This window comes from Amblyomma mixtum, chromosome 10 (assembly GCF_055824585.1).
Source record: "Amblyomma mixtum isolate Tamu chromosome 10, ASM5582458v1, whole genome shotgun sequence".
Taxonomy (NCBI): Eukaryota; Metazoa; Arthropoda; class Arachnida; order Ixodida; family Ixodidae; genus Amblyomma; species Amblyomma mixtum.
The window spans coordinates 183,855,198-183,880,887 of record NC_143021.1 but is presented as its reverse complement, the minus strand read 5'-3'; the positions used below and the strand labels follow the sequence as shown (position 1 = coordinate 183,880,887).

Genomic DNA, 25,690 nt, shown 5'->3' with positions numbered 1-25,690 from the left:
AGAAATTCAGAACAAATTGTTAATGCTGTGAAATTGTTGTCCGACCAGAGCCTTCTCGGCTTTTCCATTGACGTTAAAGATTTGTATTACTCCTTGCCTCATGATAACCTACTTACCATAGTTGAAGAATCGATCCTTCATTACGGTGCGGTGTCATTTCAAAATGAATCAGGGCTGTCTGTTGATAGTTTTTTAGAATTGCTGTTGTTTTATCTGCGCTCCACCTTCATAAATTTTCAAGACGTTCCGTTCATTCAAAAGCAGGGAATATGCATTGGGTCCTGCCTGGCCCCCGCACTCAGTAACCTATACCTTGCACACCTTGACAGGATCCTCCAAGACCGACTTGCTAATTCTTGTGTGGTTGGAATCTTCAGATTTGTTGACGATTTTCTCTTCCTTGTTAACTGCACACCTTCGAACCTCGAGGCCGTTACTTCAGACATTTTGACCATTGTACAAGGGTGTTTTCACCCGCTACTATTGACTAGCGAAATGCCTACTGACTCAGAGATTAGGTTTCTCGATATTCGGCTTAAATTCATTGACAACCACGTTTGCTGGTGCTATTCACCTCGCGCCAACAAACCGCTTCTACCTTACACATCAGCTCATTCTAAACTCGTGAAACGAGGCATTATTAACCTCTGCATGGAAAACGCCTTTGAAAAGTCATGCCCCCATCAATCCGCATCTAGCTTTCATGAACAACTCGCGAGGTTCCTCGAAGCAGGGTACCCTAAAGATTTCGTGGGTACAGTCGCCGAAAACCTGCTGAAAAAGAAGCTCCGGAAAGAACCTAACACTACAGAAGAAACGAGAGGCAAGGTGGCTGTCATTCCTTACGTCCATTGTCTCGCGCACAATCTCAAGAAAATAGGGAAAAAGGCAAACGTTCGTGTGGTGTTTTCAGCTCCACAAAAGCTCAGTGTGTTATGCAAAAGGTCCGTGCCCTCCGCACATAGCTCCCAAAAGCAGCAGTGTACCATCCGCCACAGGAAAAGATTTGTTAAATGTACTGAGGGCATTGTGTACAACATTCCGCTCTCCTGTGGCAAGCAGTATATTGGGCAATCCGGTAGGTGCCTGAACGATAGGCTTCGAGAGCACAATAATAACATGAAGACTATACCGGCCGCAATCTAGCTTTGCACTGCAAAGATTGGAAGTGCGTGCCTTTTTTGGACAAATGCTCAGTCGTTGCTAAGTGTAGAGATAATCTAACTCGCGAAATTGTGGAAGCTGCACAGATTGCTGCCTTACAAGATAACTGCGTTAGTACTCCGTCCATTTCCTTGTCTAAACGAGAGCTGCCTTCTTGGGTTCAAAACATCCGTGATCTCACTTTTTTTATCGCATTTTTCGCACCTTTTTTTCGATTTTTTTTTAATCTTAGGTCAGCGCATGCGCTACTTTTGCTCGGGTTCCGTTCACTTGGTTGGGTTTGGTTTTCTTCGTCAGTCGGAAGTTAGCGCCTGTGTTGTTGGTGTGTGTTCTCTCCCCTTGTGTCCGTCGTCCTGGTTTTGCGCTACTCTTACGTTATGGATCAATACCGACTTGCCCAAATTTCCACCCTGGTGAAAGCGTTCCAAGAACCGCTACGACGTCCAACACCAGGAAGTTTCTTATGTTCCTGGTGACATTGTGTGGTTGTGGACCCCTCTACGCAAGCGTGGTCTGTGTCAGAAACTGCTATCCCACTACACTGGACCGTTTGTTGTGTTGGAGTGCATAAGTGACGTTAATTACGTTATATCCCGACTAACTGCTAGTGGTCGACGGTCACGCCAGTCTCAGGTGGTGCATGTAGCCCGTCTCAAGCGATTCCATTCCAGACGGTCTATTTAACTCGCCCGACGGGCTTCGTCTGCGAGGAGGGAAATGCCACGTGCTTCCACAGAACCTCGACGGAAGAAGCAGAAGATGGACTGACCAACAGGGAGAAAATGAAGAGAAAGAGCTGAAGGACGCTGGTAGGCTTCCTGCTTCCATCCTGCTCCGACCGATCCCCTCTGTGAATAAACCCCCGGGCGTGCTAAGTACGTAACAATATTTTTAGCGAAGTTTGACTCAATGCTAGTGAGCTCGCTCCAAGCCACATGTATGGTCAAGGTTTTTAGATATGTCGATGAATTTTTAGTTTTTTTTTAAAGTAAGAGAAACTGACCAGGTCACACTTGTTGCTGAGGAGATTTTAAACGTTTTTAGCACCTGTTCTAAGCACGTCGTTTTTACCAAACATGCTCCGATGCTCCGAACAGCGTAGACGAAACTAAGTTGTGGCGCACAGGCTGAGCATTAAACACTATTATAAAATAAAGAACGGCGCCTGCGTGACGCGCTAGCGAATGTGGGCTCCACGCCGTAAATGAAGGTAATCTATTCGCATCAAAGTGTGGTGGCATTGCTGCTTGGTCTGCGGCGTAGTGAAAACTGGAGACATGAGAAAAAAGGATGGTACAGCGCTGGAAGCGTGGAAACTTCAGGAGGCAAGAATTCGTGACATTTATAAGGCGACAATATGCATGATATAGATGTCCAAAGTGGTCGGAATGATATGGGTGCCGGGACGGTAGGGTTGGTCGGCAGCGATGAAAGCACGTCCCAGAAGCGTGACTTTGATGATATGAATCGCTTGCGGAGGCGATTAATCTGTACAGGAATGTGGGGAAGCAAGCATCTGAGTACAGTCATGACGTAATTTGGATGGCTTTGTCGATTAGGCCGCACGGAGGACGATGGTATTAGGAATCTGAGCCTGGAGGTAGACCCTGCGATGTGGATGTCTGTGACTGCAGTTGTCAAGCGGAGGGGGAGCTGGTCGGTTGGACCCAAAAGCCACCCGCGGAATGGTGTGCTGGGGGTGCGGCACACAACTCGGTTACACGAACTCAACAGGAGTATACATCTGTAGTGGCAGGGTGGATGTGGTGTCAATGTGGTGTTCGGGCCGAGCGGTTGCGATGTGAATGATGGGGACGGGCGGAGGTTGGTATCTAGAGGCGGCGAGGCAGCATGAGGCCGCTGAGGCATGCTATGTCTCGGCAAAAGAAGCGGAAACGAGAGTGTGTCTTACCCAGAAGCAGAAACAAGCGGTGGCGTGACAGTGTCCGCCGCGTCGTTAAGTGGCAGCAGATAGTCTAGGGCTATGAAGGCGCCCAGGACGGCCACTCAAAGCTCCTAGTGATGCCTGAAACTCGAATAAAACACGTCAGGCGGTGCAGCACGTCAGGTAGAAGCATGTCACATAGGAGAACGGGACTGAATGAATGGCTGGATGATAACGCTGCTACATCTGAAAGCAGCAATAAGCGCTGAAAGCGAAGCGCGGATATCCAGAAGCCGGAATGGCGGAAGTGGCGGGTCAAAGTCGGGTTCCCGGCAGTTTATCATCCTACAACACCGCCCGTAGAAGGCCTGGCTCATTGACTCACCGTGCGACGGAAGAGTGAAACGCTGCATGCGCTGAATAGGACAGCGCCAAGTTTGCGGGCATGACTATAGCAAGATGAGCGATGTGAACAAGCCGTGGTGCTACCCCTCTTAGATTGCTTTATTTAGGAGCGCTGAGGTGGCATTGAGGCTGCTTGCATCCTCCTCCTGGTCAGTGGGTAGTTTCAACAAGGCGCCGTCACGTCTGCTTTCCATCGAGACTATTTCTTATAAAGTGGAGCTTCAACTGCACAGTTACCCCTGTCGTGAAGCGCATTACAAAGATAGCTGATTTTAGAAATGACGGCGCGAAATGATAAAGCAAGGAATACCCGGACAACTCTCCTGATATGGCATAAGAGTAGTGGCACTGGTAGGGTACTATTGCTACAGATACCCCATGTCCTGAGCGCCAGAGCGGTGCAGACGGCTCTCTCCCCCACTCTCCTACCACATCGCTCAGGTAGAACTATTCATCACAGACAGCGAAGCGCACCGGCCGGCAAGATCGCAGAGCGGAACTTTCCTCCCCCCCCTCCCTCCCCCTGCCCGCCTATCTACACACTTTTACCAACGTCCCTCCTATTTCTTCCACGGCTCCTGTTTTCTTTCCTTAGCTCAATCGCCAGCGGGCGGTACGGCTATGAATAACGTAATTTCTTGCTGTGCATGTGTTCTCCTTGCACGTTTCTCCTAGCCTCCTCGCAACATTCCGCGCCAGTCCACGGCGTGTGTGGAAGCGGCACTGTGCAGTGAAATAGAGGGTGAATGCCACTAACAGTTCTAGCTGAAAAGCGAGAATTCAAAGCAGGAGCCGTATCAAAAAGCACTGGTCAGCACTAGTTAAGTCGCGCCGCGCATATAGTTAATGGGAAACGTGAGTCCCTTTATTACGCGCAGAAAAATGGCCGTTTGCCGTCAGGGTGGCTATCCGGCAAATGAGCTCGCTAATTCGGGAAATGATACATAGCGTCCATCGTAGCAGCACAGGAGCTTCTTGGGCAATCTCCGCTCTCGGACATGCCGCCACAAGACCAAGTGATGAGCGTTCTGAGTAACGTGACAGGGATGGGCGTCGTAGCGCGGTTTAGATCGATCCTAGAAGGAGAGGGCACGAAGGCTGGCAAGGCACCGGGCTTCTTCCGCGAGACAAAGCGTTTAGGCTACAGAGGGCTCTTCAGAAAATGGTAGCATGGTGCCGATGATTTAGAATGGGGGACAAGCACAGAGTAAGAAGGGGCTGAAGCCAGTAGTCTCATGCACGCGGTACGGAAAGCGTAATGGATGAACGGCAGAATGATGTCCCTGGTCTTGTGCTTGGAATCAACGTAATTAGATAACTTGTTCGTGATCGTTCGATTCGTGCTCTCGGTTAGCCGATTCATTTGGGGTTGGTAAGGCGACGAATGGGGAAAAGGTGGAGTGCAAAAAAATGAGAAAATGCTCCTCGAAGTCGATGGTGAACTGCCGGCCTTGGTCACGGATGGTAACTATTTTACATGTATAGCGGAGAATTATAGATCGCAGTATACACGAGGACACATAATACGGTGTAGCAGTGGGTATGGCTCCCCTTCACAGTACCGTGTAAGGAAATTAACGAAAACCACTATCCAGCGGTTTATATGGTAGAAAATCGGAAATGGGCCCAGGAGATTAAAGCCGATTTGCTCAAATGGTGCTCCGGGTGGTGTTACAGGGTGCAGCTGCCCGGGTAGGTTGCGTGTACCGCTGGCACTGAGTGCAGCTGGCGATGTACCGCTCAGCCGTGGCCCTCATTTTTCGACATTAGAAGCTTAGCGGGGTATGCTGGAACGTTTGTGCTGACCCCAGGAGTCCAGATGTAGGGTCGTCGTACATGGCCTGAAAAACGGAGGTATACAGACTCTTGGGAACTACCAGGAGTAAGCAGTGGCCCGTATAATGGTTTTTCTTCCATAACGGATCATCTCGCACATAAAAGGGGCTGAAGGCGACTACAGCCGCCGCAAGTAGAGGCCCTAGATTCAAATCTTTCTGTTGTTTCGATTTGAACCTGGTGATGTCAGGAAAAGCCGTTGGCACACGCGACGCATGCTAGAAATTATCGATGTCACAGTCCGTCTCAGGAAAGCGCAACCGTGAAAGACAGTCCACTTCAGCGTGCCGCCGACCACTCTTGTAGGCGACTGTGTAGTCCTACTCTTGTAGCTGGAGAGCCCACCGTCCAAGGCGCCCGTATGGTTCATGAAAGTTAACAAGCGAGTAAGGCATGATGGTAGGTGACGAAGGGGAGCGGCCGTCCGTAGATATATAATAGGAAACGCTGCGTGGAGAAGCTGACATCGAGGCATTCCTGCTTGGTGGCCGCGTAATTGCGCTCCGAATTACTGAGGGAGCGACTCGCTTACGCAGCAACGTGCTCTAATGTGCTTTTCATGTTCACAGCACTGGACGAGAACATCTCTGATTCCAACATCGCTTACGTCGGTATTAATCTCTTTGGGCACGGATGGATCGACGCGGTGAAGGACGAGTGCGACACGAGAATTTTTACCTCGCGGAAGGCAGTGTTTCTAAAAAAACCCCGTGAGAAGGTGGGCGACGCACGCAAAAAAAAATTTAATAAGCGGCTTGAGTACAAGCGTAATCAGGAGAAGCTCCGCAGTTTTTAAACCGACTGGAGTGGCTTGAATGACCCGACAGCTGGCGTGCTGGCGGGATCAGGCCTGACGCAGTCTTTATCAAAAGAGATGCCCATGAACTAGCGCTTGACGGGCACCAAAGCGCAAACGGCACTTCTTTACAATTAAGCGCAACGCCAGCTCTGGGCATGCAATTCAGGACGAGCCCTAAACGGCCATTTTGCGAAATGAAAGTCTCTCTGAAAGTAACAACATTGTCTAGGTATCGCATGCAGGTTTCGAATTTCAAACAGCGCAGTATAGTGTCCATTGGCGGGTGCATTGGAAAGGCCGAACGGCATCACACAAAATTCAGAAAGGCTGCCAGTTATAATAAATGAACTTTTCTCATCGTCCACGGGATGCGTAGGGATTTGGTAATACCCTGATGGGAGGTGAACAGAAGTAGGACGCCAAAAAAGGCAGTCGGTGGCATCGTCGGCATTCAGACGATGGCAATCGACGGAATTACGCCACGATCCGTTTTTCTTCTGTACAAGGAAAGGAGTACTGGAGCAGCCGAGGGATTTGACGACTCTTGAATAACACCTTTGATTAATATCCCCTTAATTTGCTCATTGATCACCTTGCGTCAGACTGTAGCACTCGGAACAGCTTTTGTCGGATCGGACGTGAAGCGCCAGTGTCAACTCTGTAATAAGTTCGAGACGAGGGAAGGAAAGGAGGGTGGCCAAAAGAGCACACGTGCTAATCAGTAGAGAGGTGGCCGTCATTAATGTGAAGGAACTGCGATTCGTCGCGAAACTCTGGCACTGCCACGACCAGAGCGTCGGTAACCAAGACAACACATACTGGCGAGTCGGTGCTTCATGACGCAAGCTTACAGCCTTCAGACAGAACTACAGATTATGTCGAACAATTCACTGTCCACAGTTCTATGCGACCTTTGGTGACGAACACTATGGTGGGAAGAACATACATTCTTCTTCATACTGGTCAATAGGTTCGACTCCACAGTCGCATCAAACGAGTCGAGAGTGGTATCGGAGCAGGAAGCAGGCACGCGTCCAGCGTAAGGAGGAGGCACTACGGTATCACGGCAAGCACAGAATATTCTTTCCCCACTGTGCGAGCCTTTCATAAGACCAGGGATGAGACATTTCCCGACGCTGAGCTCACCAGTTTGACAGTCGACGTTAGCGCCACACATCTGCAAAACGTCGAGCCCAGCAATGACGTCACTTGAGTGCTGAACACTAGCACCCAAAGAACTTCAACACTGCACTCTAGAATTGCAGCCAATGGTTCGTCACTCGGCGCCGGGGTGATAGAGATCGACGTGAGCGTGAAGCTGCAGGCGGTGTCACGATTCTATCCTATGGCGTCGAACGATTCCGCAACCGTACAGGTCATCTGTCACCCGAAATCAGGCCGGTAGGATGGTTCCACGAAGGAGAAAGATGTTGGTAATCTGGTCGCGGAATTTATCTTGAGGAGCCATAATGGTGTGGTCGGCGGCGACGAATTGTGAGACGTGACCGGGCTGACAGCAGCGGTAACACACAAAAGAGAGTGCAGGATCAATCTGCACCGGCAAGTATTCACCGTACGGCGTACTGAGCCGTACTCCTAATCATGTGTGATCGGTGTATGCTGGTAAAAGTCGGGCTGGTGCTCCGGGGGCGATCGCTGCAAGTTGGTCGGCCGCCGCCCCCGAGGTACTCGGTGCTCCTCAAACCCCGCTACGTTAAAGGCGGCTGGCGGAGGAGGGCGCGTTGAATGTGCCGGAAGGAGAGCTGAAGGGCTTCAAGTGAGTCCTAGCAATGCGATCAATTTTTCGCGAACGATCTGCCGGATCGTGGATGCCAGACCGTATGACGATGTTGTGTCAACAGCTGCCACCATGGTCCCTCTAGCCAGGCATTCGAGTTCCGGTATAGTGCTACGAATTTCCAATTTCTCAAACGTGCGCCACGGCTGGATATCGTCAGACGTTGACTCTAGACTTGATTTTCCGTTAAGAAAATTGTAGACGTCTTCGGGAATTCCCTTAAGGATGTTTACAACTTTGTCCCCTTGTAGCATGCGAGGAGAGACAACCTTGCATAATCTGATGATTTCTTCACTGTACTTCATATGTTTCTCACCGGAAGATGAGCCCTTTATGCAAACGCTTCTTCAACTAGGTTTTTCGTGACAGAGTCACTGAACCACTTCTTGAGCTCGTCTACGTCGTGAAGGTATCCTGATGTTTGTCATACCGCGTTAGGCTAGTGTCGGCTGGGAAAAGACGACGTGGAAACGCGGAGCAGAGGGGTCGCACCCATTTGTTGTGTGTAAGCCAATCATCCACGATGTCACTGGTTGAGCCCTCGAACGACCGTGGCTGCCGGTTGTGCTGACACGGACTGCTAGGTACGGACCTCGACCGTCGCTGTCCAGGGACATCATGGGCAGGGAAGCTGCCACACAAGCAAGGCGAAGGCTCCGTCGAACTTCTAACTGGACAACCGTCTTCAGGGAACCTGTATATCCGGCGCTTTCCACCACGATGCTATGTGCAGGGGTTTATTCAAACCAGAACGGGCGACTGAAGCCAGCTGGGTTTGCTTGCCGAGTACGAGACGCATCTCCCTCTTTCTCTGTATCTTCTGCTCAGTCAGCGATGCCGACCACGCAAAAGAAGCACTGCATCTTCATGGATGTCACATATATAGTTAGCATGTATGTTTTCGGAAGGTACAAAGGTAGCCTAACTTGGCTTGTTTGGCAGTAGTCCAGGCTAGGTCTCGAAATGGCAGCAAGCGCTGCTATTCTCTTCTTCGTAAGAGCGGTTAAGTGGCACCATGCTGCAACAGGTTGCGTTCGGCGAAGAATACGACAGCTAGGATTCGGCTCATTTTTTGTTTATATCTTGGGGCCAGCTTTGTCCTCGCTACGATTTGCTGCATCTGGGCAGATGTCGCGTTCGACAACGAGAAGATCACATCGATTCCAAACATTCTGGACATGGCTTTGAGAGTTGGTGGAGGGCTCAGCAGCTCGGTTGAAAATGTCAGTGGAGTTCACTTTGATAAGAATACAGTAATCGTCATTATTCGTGGAAAAAATAGAGTAGATAGATAATTAGCTATACCGATGTTGAACTAAATTGACAGAACATGTCTTTACGATGTCTTCCGATTGCACCCGATTAACTATCGATTGGCTATTGATTGCCATATGCCGATATAAGGTATACATCCGAAACGCGGACCCATTTGCTAACTCGTCTTGGTCACGAGAGTATGAGGCATTAAAGGCTTTCTACTTAAAATTGAGGGGGGCACTTTGTTGACCAAAAATTCCCGGAGGCGAAAGCCTTAAGCGCAGTGTGGCTGCTTGCGTCACTGAGATGTGGTTACGATGTTAAGCATCGCCGCTAAGAATGGAACGCGACAGCGTCTTGCAACAGTGCCAGGGAGTCCACAGAACGGCATCGCCCATTCGGCTCTATGCCTTGCTCGACGGTAAATTTGTTTTTGAGGACAGGAAATGTATCTCTCTCACATATCTCAGTGGACACCTGTACTTCGCCGTAAGGGAAGTGAGGAAGATGGGAGTTAACGAATAAGCCGTACTATCTAGACGCTCCTTTGTTCATTCCAAACCATCGAGCTGGCATGGCGGATCACTTCAGTTGAATGGTTGTTCATCTAAGAGACGTGTATGCCCAGACTGAGTACGAACCGGAGTGGCACTCATTATTAGTGATGTGCTCTGCATTGCCCCTTTTCTAGTGCATGGTCTTTTCAATATTTATTGTTTAACACTGTTTTCATGATGGCTTGTATATAGTTCATGTACATAGAACATTTCATCACTGTAATAAATACCATGTTGAAGAAAAGAAAAAGCTGGCATGGCGGAGTGGTTAGCGTACTCGTCTCGCACTCCTGGAGGCCCTGGTTCGATTCCTCAACTCGACCAATTTCTTACTCGGCTTTATTTATTTATGTGGTCACACTAGAAAGGCTAATTGGGTTTTACCTTTGTTCTAATGTCATCCATCATGCCATGTCGCTCACCTGTCAAATAATGGAACTCTAAAATGTTCAAAGTAATGTCTATGAAACGTCTAGAAACGTCTATTAAGCTTATCTGTTTTTTCAGCCATCGTCTGCTTCGGCGGACGCGGTTGTTGCGACGCGCGTCTTTTCTCTCTTTTTCTCTTTTCTCTTATCTTTCAACTGTGTTCTATCTGCACGTGGCAGCGGTGATGGCTCGGCTTCCGCCAGTTGGCAGGCCCGTGCACTTTCCTTTTCATCCTTCTCTCAGTCGCAACAACAACGTCTATTAATGATGGTTAATGACAATTAAGCTTGAATTTCACGTTTCGTGATGCTTGGTAATGCATGGTCAGTGATGATTAAAGTGACCTTAACTAGTACACTGATTAATTGTGTTAGTTGAGGTACAGGCGCAGTGCACAGTCGTACATGCCACTTCTTAACTACTACTAATTACCTATTAGTCATTTAGTCATTAAGTACAATGATATAATCATGAAATCCCATTATATCATGTTCCGATGTCTTTCGATTGCACTCGATTGAATATCGGTTGGCTATTGATTGGCATATGCCCATATAAGGCATGCATCCGAAACGCGGACGCATTTGTTAACATGTCTTGTTAACGGCAGCATGAGCCATTAAAGGCTTTCACCTTGAAAGGAAACACGTCGGGTTACTTGGTTGAATTTATTTTGGATGCAGTTCGCCGCTGCTGTTGCAGTTCCAGTAAAACGTAACAAGTGTGCTGCATTTGTTAAATGAGAGGCTACTTAATGGGGTCTGCTTAAGCCAGTAGAATTAATCTCACAGTTTCTTTTAAAATGCTACTAAGGGATGACCGCCACCGCCGCTGAGCGCGTAGAAAGTTACACATGGCGTGCGGAGGCGAGTGATTTGTGGCCACTGGTGGTGGAGTGCTTCTGATTTACTTATTTCTGCCATTTCACGCACTGTTAGAAATCCTTGACCACCTCTCGCTTGGTTTTTAAACATAGCCCAATTTTCATTTTCGCGAAAACGGCGGATTGTTTACAGCTTGATAAATGGCAGTTTATTAGTGGTTTCTTCCATAATTTTAGGCCGCGAACGCTAATCATGCGCGGACGCAACCTGTTTGCGATTTGTCTAACGCCCCCATACTTGAGAATGTCTTATCTTGACTGTTGCGCAAAAAAGCGTTGCACAACACAATGGTACATATCACGGGATGCAAGAAATGTCAAAAAGGCTAGCATCCGAAGGAAAGCTGTGCTTCACTAACGCAACTCACTACTGTAAATGCCCTACGACACATATTGCCGCTTTATTTTGTATGTCATATATTTTGCTTTCATCTGGATGTGTTAAGCTCGTTAACTTACCGTTTCGAGTAATGAAAAGTTTAATGGTTTTGTCGTTTCTACTCCAGGTTCTCAGCCATGCCGGGACACTTTTTCTAACCGCCTTTTCCAAAGATTCAGTGCCACAATGGGATTTCATCTGCGTTAATTCTACTTTTTCAAGCCAATCACAGAACGTGATCACACGCCTAGTGAACTCCGAAGAAGAAATCCCGGTAAGTGACAGAATGAACTGTTGTTGAATATATTTTATTTTGAGATTCCTCATAATGTCGCACATTTCGTTGCAATCACTTCAAAGTCACTGTAGTCACCGCCAATTTCCCATTAGTGAGAAAAACGTAAAGAAGAGTTTACTGTGCAAGTCCGCTTGAGCGAATGTAACGTCAAAATCTGCCAAAATGCTTCGCCCTAGACTGATAACTTCACTTGTGGATGAGACAATTGTTCGTTTGTTTTTCGTTCTCAGCTTCCATTGAAATAAAGCCTCTATTCCTTCATAGTACTAGTTTCCAATAACCATCTAAATTTCTTTTTTGACTGCAAAATTTTCGCCTCAAAACATTCCAGTATTCTTCAGTCTCGCTCTTTTGTGTGTATAGCGCTGTTGGAGGAATTAGCCCGCATTAAAAGGGATCCCATATTACTTAGTGAGGTTAGGAGGTCAGATGAGGCTTATACAGTACTAAAGGGCGGGAACGTACAGTGCTATCGTGGATTACCAGATAGGCGAGAACTAGGTGCGGGACTGCTCATCAATCAGGATATAGCTGGCAACATCGAGGAGTTTTACAGTATTAACGAAAGCGTGGCAGCTACCGTAATTAGGCTTAATAAGAGGTACAAGCTGAAGGTGGTGCAGGCCTACGCGCCTCCATCAAGCCATGATGACGTGATAGTAGAAAGCATTTATGAGGGTGTGGAATCGGCACTGACCAAAGTAAAATAACAGCACACTGTACTGATGGGCGACTTTAATGCCAAGGTAGGTAAAAAGCAGGCTGGAGACCAGTCGGTAGGTGACTATGGCATAACTTCCAAGAACAGGAAGTGAGAGTTCTTAGTAGAGTTGGCAGATAGTAATAATTTACGGATTATGAATACCTTCTTCCATAAACGAACAAGCCGGATGTGGACGTGGAAGAGCCCCAATTATGAGACTAAAAATGAAATAGACTTCAAACTCTGTGCTCACCATGGTACCGTAGAGGATGTGGAGGTCCTCGGTAAGGTCCGTTGTAGCGACCACAGAATGGTAAGGTCTCGTATTAGCTTAGATTTGAAGAGGGAACGGAAGAAACTAGTGAAGCGAAAGGCTATTAATGAGTTAGAATTAAGAGGGAAGGTAGAGAAATTCAGAATGTCGCTGCAGAACAGATTTTCCGCTTTAACTTAAGAAGACGACCGTAGTGTTGAAACAATGAATAATCTTACAGCTATCGTTACAGAGTGCGCCGCAGAAGTAGGTGGTAGGATGGTTCGACAGGATACCAGCAAGCTATCTCAGGAGACTAAAGATCTGATCAAAAAATGCCAAAATATGAGGACGGCCATCTCCACAGACAAGACGGAACTAGGAGAGCTATCGAAGCTAATAAATAAGCGCAGGATAGCCGGCGCACGAAGTTTAACATGGAGAAAATCGAGCAAGCTCTGAAGAACGGAGGTAGCCTAGAATCAGTGAGGAGAAAACTGGGCATAGGTAAAAACCAGATGTATGCGCTAAAAGACAAAGAGGGCAATGACATTTTGCAATATGGATAAGATAGTTAAATTAGCCGAACAGTTCTACACAAATCTATACAGTAGAGAATGTAAGCATCAAGTTAGTGAGAGAGGCAGTCGAGCGCAGCAATGGGACATCCCGCCAGTAAGAAGGAGGAAGTAAAGAAAGCCTTACGAGCAATGCAAATGGGGAAAGCAGCTGGTGAGGATCAGATAACAGCAGATTTGTTGAAGGACGGAGGAGAGATTGTGCTAGAAAAACTAGCCACCCTGTATACGCAATGCCTTGTGACCTCGAGATTACCAGAAGCTTCGAAGAACGCTAACATTATCCTAATTCATAAAGGATACGTCACGGACTTGAAGAATTAGAAACCGGTCAGCTTACTGTCCGTTGCCTACAAGGTATTTACTAACGTAATTGCTAATAGAGTCAGGACAACCTTGGACTTCAGTCAACCAAATATCAGGTAGGCTGACGTAAAGGATACTCAACAGTAGACCACATTCACGCTATCAATCGGGTGATAGAGAAATTCGCAGAATATAACCAACCCCTATTATAGCCTTCATTGATTACGAAAAAGCATTTGACTGAGTGGAAACGTAAGCTGTCATGCGCGGCATTGCGGAATCAGGGTGTGGAAGAGTGTTATGTGAAAATATTGGAAGATATTTATAACGATTGCACAGTCACTATAATTGTTCACAAAGTACGCAATAAAATTATAATACGGGAAGGTGACAGGCAGGGAGACCAGATCTCGCCAATGCTCTTCACTGCCTGCTTACAGGAGGTATTCCGGGGCCTGAAATGGGAAGGGTTGTGGATAATGGTTAATGGAGAATTCCTGAGTAATTTGCGATTCGCTGATCACATTGCCTTGCTAAGCAACTCAGGACAAGAACTGCAAAGCATGATCAATGAGTTAGACAAGCAGAGCAGAACGGTGGGGCTAAAAATCAACATGCAGAAAACCAAACTAATGTTCAACAGCCTAGAAAGGGAACAGCAGTTCGCAAATGGTAGCGAGGTGGTGGAAGTAGTAAGAGAATAAGTGTACTTAGGGCAGGTAGTTACCACAGATCCGGATCATGAGAGGGAAATAACTAGAAGAATAAGAATGGGGTGGAGCGCATATGGCAGGCTCTCTCAGATCATGAATGGTAGCTTACCAATATCTCTCAAGAGAAAAGTATACAACAGCTTTTTCTTACCGGCACTCACCTATGGGGCGGAAACGTGGAGGCTAACAAGGAGGGTTCAGCTTAAGTTAAAGACAACGCAGCGAGCTATGGAAAGAAAAATGATAGGTGTAACGTTAAGAGATGGGAGGAGGGCGGAGTGGGTGAGGGAACAGACGCCAGTTAACGACATCCCAGTTGAAATCAATAGGAAGAAATGTGCTTGGGCAGGTCTTGTACTCCGAAGGCAAGATAACCGGTGGTCCTTAATGGTAACGGAGTGGACTCTAAGAGAAGGCAAACGTAGCAGGGGACGGCAGAAAGTTAGGTAGGCGGATGAGATTAAGAAGTTGTGCGAATACAGTGGCCGCAACTGGCAAAAGACAGAGTTAATTGGAGAGACATGGGAGAGGTCTTCGCCCTGCAGTGGGCGTAGTCAGGCTGATTATGATGATGACGATGAGTGTCTTTAATAATATCCCGAGCGCCATCTTCATAATTATGCTCAATGGTACGAAGCGCGATGCCGACAAAGAATTTTTTTTCAAATCTTAGGACCTTACTTGCCTGTAGCTTACACGGAATGAACAAAAGTACCATTTCTGTTTAGGGGTGCTACTTTGTCACCTATCAAATACACTGCGCGCATGCATGAAGCACAACCTTAACTGCATGAGATATAAATTTCTGCCTTACAGCCTTGGAAACTCAGTGACGTGAAATCACGAGACACTAACTATGCACCATGTACTGATGTCTGCATGACACTTAGATGACAATCTTTAGTGCAGCTCTGAAGCATTCGCGCCTTCTGCTGGGCCTCAGCCTTGGTATCGCGTTACAGCAACTTGTACAGCGAACGCAGTAGAAGGTTTTCGTACCTTGAAACGAGGAGGAGGAGGCTTACCGAAGAACGATCAGGATGTGACCAGAAAGGAGCAATGTGGCACGCTTCATCATCGGCGAAGTGCTGTGCGATGAGATGAGGTGCCGCGAATTGTGAGCTACTGCCGTTCATGACAGGTGACAGCTGAAGTAATGATTGCTCTAGAAAGGTTCCTCGGGAAGAGAAAACCTGGGTCTTCGAAACAGCCACCTGCCCAGGCAGTGGCGCATCACTTAACTGCTGCACCCGTGCTCTTGGATGGGTATGAAAACTCCCCGCGATCTCTGAACATAAAATATAAAGTTACTTTGAATATTAAATGAGTTTTGAGCAAAATGTATGGCGCCGTGGCGTAGAGTATGTGTTGGCATATTACTAGCGAGTGTTTAACTTACCATTTTGAGGAACTTTCTTGTTTAAATTTTTAAAACATTTCCCGGATGAGAAAGCATATTTATTTAAAATATTCACGTGCTCACAGTCCTAAAAAACTTCCGCCGTCTATGTCACTTGCTTGAATATTATGTTTGGGGTGAATACATTTTTAGGGCTTTATCCCAGGCGAAATTTCGACTAAACGACCTTGCTGCACTTCGTACCTGATTAAAGAAATACATTTTGTGAACAGGCCCTCGTTGAAACTTATCCTGCGCTCATTTTCCGCGTCTCTCATTACACGTCATGTGTAGAACAAGCGTTTACTTGCCGAATAATTCAAACTAAGCTTGTTTTGTAAGAATTAATGATGACTGCTGCAGTACCTCGGAGAAGGTTGCATGCGATGTAGGACTAGGAATGCACCAAAATACAATTACAAGGGTTTTCTTTTTCTCGAAAATGTATTTGCAAGATAATGTACGGCACACTGCAACCCACCTATCTTTTCACACCCTTCACACTAACTCATACGACTTAATCCTTTCCTTCTCGAATCCAGAGCGATAGCCAAGCGCTCGCTTAGGACGACCATAGTCACCCAAACGAGGACATGCCTTTTACTGAAATTGCTCTTCCTTGACGTCTCCGATTAAAAGCCGCCGCGGTGGCTCAGTGGCTGTGGTGCTCGGCTGCTGTCCCGAAAGACGCGGGCTCGATCCCGCCCTGGGCGGTTGAATTTCTTTGGAGGAGAAATTCGAGCCCCGCATACTGTGCGATGTCAGTGCAGGTTAAAGAACCCCAGGTGGTCGAAATTTCCGGAGCCCTCCTCTACGGCGTCTCTCATAGCCTTAGTCGCTTTGGGACGTTAAACCCCATCAAACCAAAACCAAATCTTATGAATTAAGATAATGTTAGCGTTCTTCCAAGCTTCTGGTACTCTCGAGGTCACAAGGCATTGTGTATACAGGGTGGCTAGTTTTTGCAGCACAATCTCTCCTCCGTCCTTCAACAAATCTGCTGTTACCTGATCCTCACCAGCTGCTTTCCCTCTTTGCATTGCTCCTAAGGCTTTCTTTACTTCCTCCTTCGTTACTGGCAGGATGTCCCATTGCTGTGCTCGACTGCCTCCCTCAGTAATTTGATGATTACATTCGCTACTGTATAGATTTGTGTAGAACTCTTCGGCTAATTCAACGATCTTATCCATATTGCTGATGACATTGCCCTGTTTGTCTTTTAGCGCATACATCTGGCTTTTACCTATGCCCAGTTTTCTCCTCACTGATTCTAGGCTACCTCCGTTCTTCAGAGCTTGCTCGATTTTCTCCATGTTAAACTTCGTGCGCCGGCTATCCTGCGCTTATTTATTAGCTTCGATAGCTCTCCTAGTTCCGTCTTGTCTGTGGAGATGGCCGTCCTCATATTTTGGCATTTTTTGATCAGATCTTTAGTCTCCTGAGATAGCTTGCTGGTATCCTGTCGAACCATCCTACCTCCTACGTCTGCGGCGCACTCTGTAACGACAGCTGTAAGATTATCATTCATTGTTTCAACACTACGGTCGTCTTCTTCAGTTAAAGCCGAAAATCTGTTTTGCAGCGACATTCTGAATTCCTCTACCTTCCCTCTTAATTCTAACTCATTAATAGCCTTTCGCTTCACTAGTTTCCTCCGTTCCCTCTTCAAATCTAAGCTAATACGAGACCTTACCATTCTGTGGTCGCTACAACGGACCTTACCGAGGACCTCCACATCCTCTACGGTACCATGGTGAGCACAGAGTTTGAAGTCTATTTCATTTTTAGTCTCATAATTGGGGCTCTTCCACGTCCACATCCGGCTTGTTCGTTTATGGAAGAAGGTATTCATAATCAGTAAAGTATTTCTGGATGCGAACTCTACTAATAACTCGCCCCTACTGTTCCTAGAACGTATGCCATATTCACCTTCCGCCTGGTCTCCAGCCTGCTTTTTACCTACTTTTGCATTAAAGTCGCCCATCAGTACAGTGTACTGTGATTTTACTTTGGTCATTGCCGATTCCACAACCTTATAGAGGCTTTCGACTATCTGGTCATGATGTCTTGATGTAGGCGCGTAAGCCTGCACCACCTTCAGCTTGTACCTCTTATTAAGCCTAATTACGATAGGTGCCACTCTCTCGTCAATACTGTAAAACTCCTCGATGTTGCCAGCTATATACTGATTAATGAGGAATCCCACACCTAGTTCTCGCCTATATGCTAATCCTTCCAAGAGAATTTTATTGGACCCCATGGTTACACGACAAGGGACCACAGTCCCTCAAAAAATACAAGAGTACAGTTCGCGACTTGTGTCGCTCGATTACGGAAAAGCGATCACTCAAGACACGACGGCGACTCCTGTCGCCCTGCAAACAAAAGTCATTCACTGCTCGTAATAATGTCCACAGTGTTCATAATGTCCGGATGCCGCGGGGGAAGCACGCTCCCTAACTAAATAAGAAACGCGCAACAACACCGCGCACTGCACACACTCAATAAGGCAGGAGCCGTACGGTCACGCGGCCCCTGTCGACGGCGATGAAGCGAGTGCTCCAACGCCGAAGGAACTCTTCCTCGGGGAGCATCACTCGGTCCAGGCACGCCTGTTGGAAGAGGCGCGCCCGAACCCGCTGTTGCAGGGGGAACATGGCTCGCTGCGGTCGGCCCTGTAGAGACGCGACGCCACGCTGGCGCCACAACACAAAAGCGCCCACACAAAGGAGCAGGCGCACAAAAAAGTCGCGCGGCCTAGTGCGCGCGTCGAGAGTTACAAGAAACATGCGGGACAAAAGTCTCCAAAAAGTGCGCGCCACGACGCACTCTAACATGGCGGGCTCGAGGGTCTCGGTCGCAGCGCACTGGGGACACTGCGAAGAAGGAGCGATACCCCACGCGGCGATGCGGTCCCCCGTCGGAAGGACACTCCAGCCTCGCAGCCAGCCGAAGTCGCGGACGTCTGGTGGTAACGTGTGTGACGTCAAGTCCCGCCACCGTACCCGCCTGCTCCGCTGTAGCTGGTCGGGTGTAGCCTCCTGAATTGCCAGGAGCTCGCAAACGCGGGAGGCCTGCGTCTCAGAGACGTCGACCTCGGGCAGGGTGGCGGTGAGGGACTCGGCCGTCCGGCAGACGTACCGGAAGAACCCCGGCTACTGTTCGGCTGAAGGACCTGTGCAATTACCAAAAAAGAGGCGCCGCGAAGTCCCGAGAAGGTAGGCAAGGAGCCCTCTCCCCGGGTAGTCGGTGGCGTTGACTAGGTCGCGGACGCCTCGAACAGCAAGGACGCTGCACATAGTACGCAGGTTGGGCAGGCTAAACCCGCCCATGCTCGTGGGAGGACGGAGGAGCGCGCGAACGACGGACTCCGTCTTTCCCGCGCAGAAAAAACTGCCACATAGTGTGGCCAAACGGCGCGTAAAAGTGCGCGGCGGGCAAGCGACGCGGGCGATGTAAAAGAGCGACGCGCACACGGACGATCTTATCGCGAACGCGCGCTCTGACAGCGAGAGATGGAAATTCGCTGCCACTGCCAGACGTCGCTCTGCGGTCGCTCTCAGCTCGGACCACGTTTCTCGGGCCACCTCCCCTGAGGAGAGGAACACGACACCTAACGCCTTTACCGCCGATACCCACTCTACGTCGCCCAGCAGGTCCGACGAAAAGGAGCCAAAGCGCAGAGCTTTGCTCTTGTTCCTGTTAAGCAGGGCACCAGACAACTCGCTGTAACTCGAGAAAAGCCGTAAACACGCTACGTAGCTGTCCTAGTCCAGCAGAAACAGGGACACGTCGTCGGCGTATGCGGAAACCTTGACCTGACCTTGACCTGGTAGGGGGAATCCGCGCACCGATGGACTCGCTGCTATGCGACGCAGGAATGGGTCCAAGCATAGGACGAACAAAATTGGCGACAGGGGACAGCCCTGTCTAATGCCGCGTTCTATACTAAACGGGTCGCTTAACGAGCCGTTAAAAAGCAAACGGGCTGTGAGGCCCGAATACAGCTTCTCTAAACGCTCCACGAACTCTGGCGGAAAGCCGAAAGCCCCGAGGACGCCGAATAGGTAGCGGTGCTCGACACGATCAAAGGCTTTAGCCTGATCGAGAGAGACGAAACAACCCGGGATTCCCGTTCTCGAGGTTAACGTGAACAAGTAACGCGTTAGTGCGAGAGATTTGAAAACCGAGCATCCGGGCACACTGCAGGTCTGCGCAGGGCTTACAAGCATCGCTAAAACCTTGCTCAACCTTTCGGCCAGCAGTGACGCCATGATCTTGTAATCTGCGTTAAGCAGAGTGATCGGGCGCCACGCCTGAGGGTCAGATGGGCACCCGCCAGGCTTCAGGATGAGCACTACACGGCTCTCTCTAAAAGACTCCGGCCTCTCGCCGTCCCTGACAAAGGCGTTCACCATCTGGAGAAGGTGGAACTCCAAGACGGTGTAGAACCTCGCATAGAAGCTGGTGGGTATGCCGTCAGGGCCTGGAGCTGAGGCGGTGTTCATGCCTTTCACCGTGGCGAACATGCTAATCCACGATAGCACAGTACATGCCCGCCCTTTAGTACTGTATATGCCTCATCTGTCCTCCTAACCTCACTAAGCCCTATGACATCCCATTTAATACCGGCTAATTCCTCCAATAGCACTGCTAAGCTAGCCTCACTTGATAAGGTGAAAGGTTGCCAGGTTCAGTTTCCAATCGCGGCCTGTCCGGAGCCAGAGATCAAATTCGAATCGGAGCAAAAGTGCGGATTTGTGCTGCGCAGAAGACGACTTAGAGTTGGCAGTGCAGCGCGACGGAGCAGATGTAAGTTGATGAAGCCGACGCTCTCGAATGCATCGCGAGAGAGTGTGGTCAAGTTTAACACGAGATATGTTGGCTGCGGCGTAGTTCAAAGAAATAAAAAATAGCCTAGCGGTCTCGCCGAGCAGGCGCGGGTTCGACTTCCTGTCATTGATAATGATTCAATTTCTTTTTCTCTTTTACATGGGTTGACCTCTAACTAAACTGAATGTCAATACTAGGCACCCGGCGATAGAAGCACGTGGTCCCGTCGTGAACCTTTTCCATCCAAATTTCCCTCCCAGAGAACGGCCTTATAGATTTTCGGCTATGCTAATTAAACCTTCGATTATTGTCAGAAAAAAGAAAACAACTGTTCTTCATATTCAAGTTCTTGTTACACGTATTTATAGTTGCTGTTTCACAATCCCGGAGTTGTTGCCAAAATTCGACCTAAATCCTAGTCACGCGCATTCACGGAATACCGTATCGCCAAAATTCAGACGGTCTCATCGTAATAAAAACTTTATTTGCTGCCTCTATTACGACATCCTATAGAGACCAACTATTATTTTTCTCGGTATGTGCACCTTAGACTTCGTCACGTAGCGACTCATTGCATTTGTCTTCACCTTCATTTAATTTAAATCTTCTGCATTATTTTTCGTGCAGTTACGGCTGTTGAAAGCACAACCTTTCTATTACATAGGCGCAGAAAGGGACGAAATGTTACACTAGCCAGAGGAGGAGCTTGCATTAAATATTTCATTCGATTTACTGAAACGATAGTGTCCCCTGTCCAACGCACAGATTTTAAGATTGCTAATGTTTGGAGTAGACAGAAACTGAACGATGTTCTGGATATTACCTTCTTTGTGCACCACGGTGCTTCAGAGCTATGCTATTCATTAAAATTGGTTCATGCCATGAGCTTAGCGCGACGTGATATCAGCCTTGTTATTGGTGCAAGTGGAAGGGGTTTGCGCATGAAGTGTGAAAGCATGCACCATATTTGAGCAGCACTTTGTTAGGAGTGGTAAGCTACTAATAAAATAATTAATGAACAAGAGAAGAATGAATAGTTTTTGTGCAGCCTATAATAACGAAAAGTTTTTTCTGTTGCAGGGAAACCGGGAAGAATGGAATCCTATGTGAGTACAGTAGCATTGATATTTTTCTTCTCAAAATGTAAATGATTTGGAGGCAGCAGTTAATTAGCTGTAATGTGCAGTTATGATTGCAGCGTTGATCATGATTAGAACATTGGCACTCCTCGAGTATTTACTAATGACTTGCACCCACGATTATTGTCTGCGATCAGCAAGTGACGCTGAAATGCTGTGCTTAAAAGAAAAAGAAGGCTTTTTGGTCTGGTTACATCGTTTATACGATTGGAGGTTTTTGGTGCAGAAAGAGGCATATAGGCTTAATGTGATTCCAATGAATGATTTAAAGGTATCTTCCTGATACGCTTGCTGCACAGTGGGTCACTCAATACTTAAGCGCTCATAATGCCTTCTTTTTGGAGGCACATTGACTATGCCGAAGAAAGTACCGACAAGAGCAAGCTCAGTTGTTTCTCCTCCTTGGACTTGTGCATAGAAATTTTTCCAATATAATGGACATTAGCTATTAAGCCAGCACTCCTACACGAGAACATTCATCTTCATAAAATCCTGTTGTCCAATACATTAGACAACGGATAGCGCCATCTGTGGATCTTTTTTAAAAAAATTGAATTTCTCACTTTCCAGCCAATACATTTTCACAATGGCAGCGTTCAGCGGCGCAGCATACTACGGAAAAGTCAATATGGTTTCTGCTATTTATACCTATTTTCAGAGCATAAATTTGTTTCGAACAATAAAACAGTAAACACGTAGATATCAGAATTTTAACGGTGCGCGCCTTCACGTTTCTGTGCTTTTAATTTAATTTTGCTTGTACAATACGTTAGACCGTGAAACTCAACCCGGTTATTTTGACCGCGCTTCTGAGATGGCTTTGGTAACGGCAGCAGTAAACGAATGCTGCTGGTGTGTAATGGCAGGGGACGAAATCACGTCGTTTTTTTTTTCTAGGAGACAGACCGATCACGTTTTCATTGACATTGCCGAAACAGTTATGTAAATAATTGCAAAGGCAACGTATTAGACATTGACCTATTGGATAGCGACGACTAAAGTACTGTCGATCCAAACTTCAGTGTACTGCTTGAGGATACAGACACGAACGGAACCAGCGATGACGACGGTCACTCTAAGGTGACCTCCAAATTTATGTGGGCCACCCCCGCAATTTGGGCCACCGGACCCTCAAAAACTGGCTTCGGCGGAATTTGAACAAAACTGGTATACAACCTAGTTTGATTATGGCCAACTGAGAGGTGACCTCCAAAACTAGTCGGGCAACTCCCGAAATTTGACTTCGACCGAATTAACAAAAATTGCTCTGCAACCTAATTTGAGTATGACCAACTAAATGGGGATGTCCAAATTTAATGGACATTTTCGCCAAGTTTCACAGCTATATCTGAAGAATTGTATGGCATGCCCACTGGGTGAAAAAATACGGCTGGAGTCCAGTATGTTCGACAACGTGCTGAGCGGAAACTATCAGTGCTGTTTAAAAACATTTCTCACTTCTCCGCTTTGTATTTCTACCGGCTTATTCAGAAAACCTACAAAAAATTTGAGAACTGAAGGGCATCTTGGGTCTCAGAAGGCTATGCGTACCTATTTGAATGTTTACTTCAGACCTACATTCCGGAGGCTAGAGAGAGCTGTGCAGTGACATTCTAAAAGTGTTTTAGACGAGTAATGTGAACAAAGCGTTCTGTATGCTCTTAAAACCATACATCACATAGCCCCTTGGAATACTTGGCACATAATACTTTGAATTAATTGCTGCTTCCACAAGGCGAATTTCGTTTTAGTTGCACGTGTTTTGTTTTCTGAAACGATGTGCTCTACTTTGTACGAATGGTCCTAGAGCCAAATGCTGGAAGCGAGTAACTTAAAGACTGCAGCAACTCAAAGCTCAATACTAAATAGTTTCTTGAAACAAAAAGCAGGAAATAATTTTCCGTATTTCGGCAGAGCTGATTTTTTCAAGTTCGACTGGATTATTTACCGCATTCTTCAGTGAATGAGAACATATAATGTGTGTGCCACATTAATATAATTTGCATTTATAACATGATATAAAAAAGTGGTTTTTCTTAGCGAAAAAAAATATTGCATGTCCTATTCAGAATAAAGTACAACGACATCGCAATTGTCAACACTATGCGCAAAGGAAACTGCCGTAACGTTCTGATAAAATTAAGTATCTATGCAGCTCTGGTACGGGATTCATATACAGGTAAAAAATAAAAGAATGGTAAATTGAAGAATAAAATTTAATCAGGTTACAAGAAAGGCTTCAGGTGCACTAAGAGCTTTGAAAAAAAAATGTTCGCAGGTTCAGAATGCTGGCTAGTTGTAACTACAGCACTGGTAAAAAACTTTCGGTCAACACTGTATGCTTTTCGGCAGTGCTACGGGTGCTTATGGTAACACTGAATATTTATTTCTCTACAATGTGAAGGGACGCTTCATGCTTATCTGTGAAGACATTTCCGGCAGGCTTAAGTGCTAGTCTGTCAGGACCGAAAGTGAACTAAATGGATTGAATTCTGACCAAGGCCGTATATAATTTCTAAAAGCAATGGTATTCCAGAACACACACTACATGAACTGAGAACAGCCGCATTTATAACCTGTCACCTTATTACCCTGTGTTTTTAGGGAAAGAACGGTAGCATTCCGGATTGAAGGCGGCGGCAACGGACTGTACACTCTAAATGTTTTGGGTGAGAGTTTTAGCATGCTGGAATACGATCGATTTTTCTCATTTCTCAAATAACGTCATGAGTGTTGAACAACTTATGTAATGTTGGCAATCTGCGCAGTATCAGAAACCAGCAACTTGCGCACCATTACACAATGTCTCTTGCATTACAGAAGGATGCACATAAACACACTTGCGAATAAATATGTTTGAATGAAAGCGCACTTTGTCAACAAGCGCTGTGAAATGAAATTGAAATCATTAGATCAAAGTGACAAAATTATTATCAGCAAAAGATTATAAGATATTATCATAGCTCTTGTCGCATAGCAATATGCTCGTCAAAAACAAATAATAGGCAGAAATGCCACCACCATCTCATGCATTTACTTCATTTTCTTACTCTGAATAATCTTCCAAAAATATTCCAGCATCTGTGGCGCATCGCTACACATTGCAGTTACTGCAGTTTTCAGACGACATAGAGCCTACCAACACATTAAACGCACGCATGCTAACCGAGGCATAGCTGCGCGTTTTTCCGGAAAGCAAAGCGCAACATTCTCAACTAAAGCATACATCAAGGACGACTGTATTTTACAAAACAATTTTTGAGATAGCCTTAGAGGTCGAGTTCAGGACAAATATTACGGAGGGAACTTAAGGCGACTTAGAAGCTTTGAATGCGAATGCAATCTCCCTTCGTGAGTGCTGTTGCGAGATTCGTTAAAGGTTCCTTCTTTCCTAATGACAAACCTACTCATCAGCACGCATTCGTAAGGAAACATATACTCTAGGTTCCCCTTTATTCCCCAAGAAGCTGCGCGATTTTGTAGCCTATGAGTTCCGCTCTCGCCTCGGAATCTGAAGCTGGTTTGTCAAATTCCCCGCAGCTTTGGAAGATAAGTTATTTTTATGTACTCTATATGTCTCTATTTTCCGGTGTACTGCTGATGTCATGTCTGAGGATTGTGACGTCACTAGGGGAATTTCGGACCACTGCTGGCGGTGAATGCCCACCGGATTTCGTTGCCAGTGAGTCGTATAATACTTTCAAATTAAAAACTGGCATCTGCCTGTCCGTGTCACGAAAAGGCAGGAGGCAGTCAAAGTATTTCAAATAAATTCAGTGTTTTACCACCGTGTTACGGCGCATTAGCTCGCCAAGAACGACATCAGTCTCACAAGCCCGACCAGTGGCTATGGTTGAAGCAGTCACCGGCTGGGGCAGTGGCTTATCGCTGAACCGCTGCCGCACCACTCCACCAGTAGCCATACGAGGACTCCCTGCAATCTATGAAACTATGAAACCGAAGGAGTCCTCGAGCGCAAGAATCTGTAATGCTATTCTACTATACTCTTAAGGGAAGGGATAATGAGAGGCTCGTCTGACATGCATATAATGGAAGCCAACAGCCACCGAAACCTT

At 47.0% G+C, this 25,690-nt stretch overlaps 1 protein-coding gene across 2 annotated transcripts in view; it reads left to right on the top strand.

Moving 5' to 3' along the window:
- LOC149327920 (uncharacterized) overlaps positions 1–25,690 on the top strand; it is a 77,505-nt gene that overhangs the window by 21,168 nt on the left and 30,647 nt on the right. For both annotated transcript variants that reach the window (XM_089563989.1, XM_089563988.1), the window contains 2 exons: positions 11,520–11,666; positions 21,556–21,581. In XM_089563989.1, the coding sequence (XP_089420115.1) occupies positions 11,520–11,666; positions 21,556–21,581 (173 nt within the window). The remainder of the gene's footprint in view (positions 1–11,519; positions 11,667–21,555; positions 21,582–25,690) is intronic.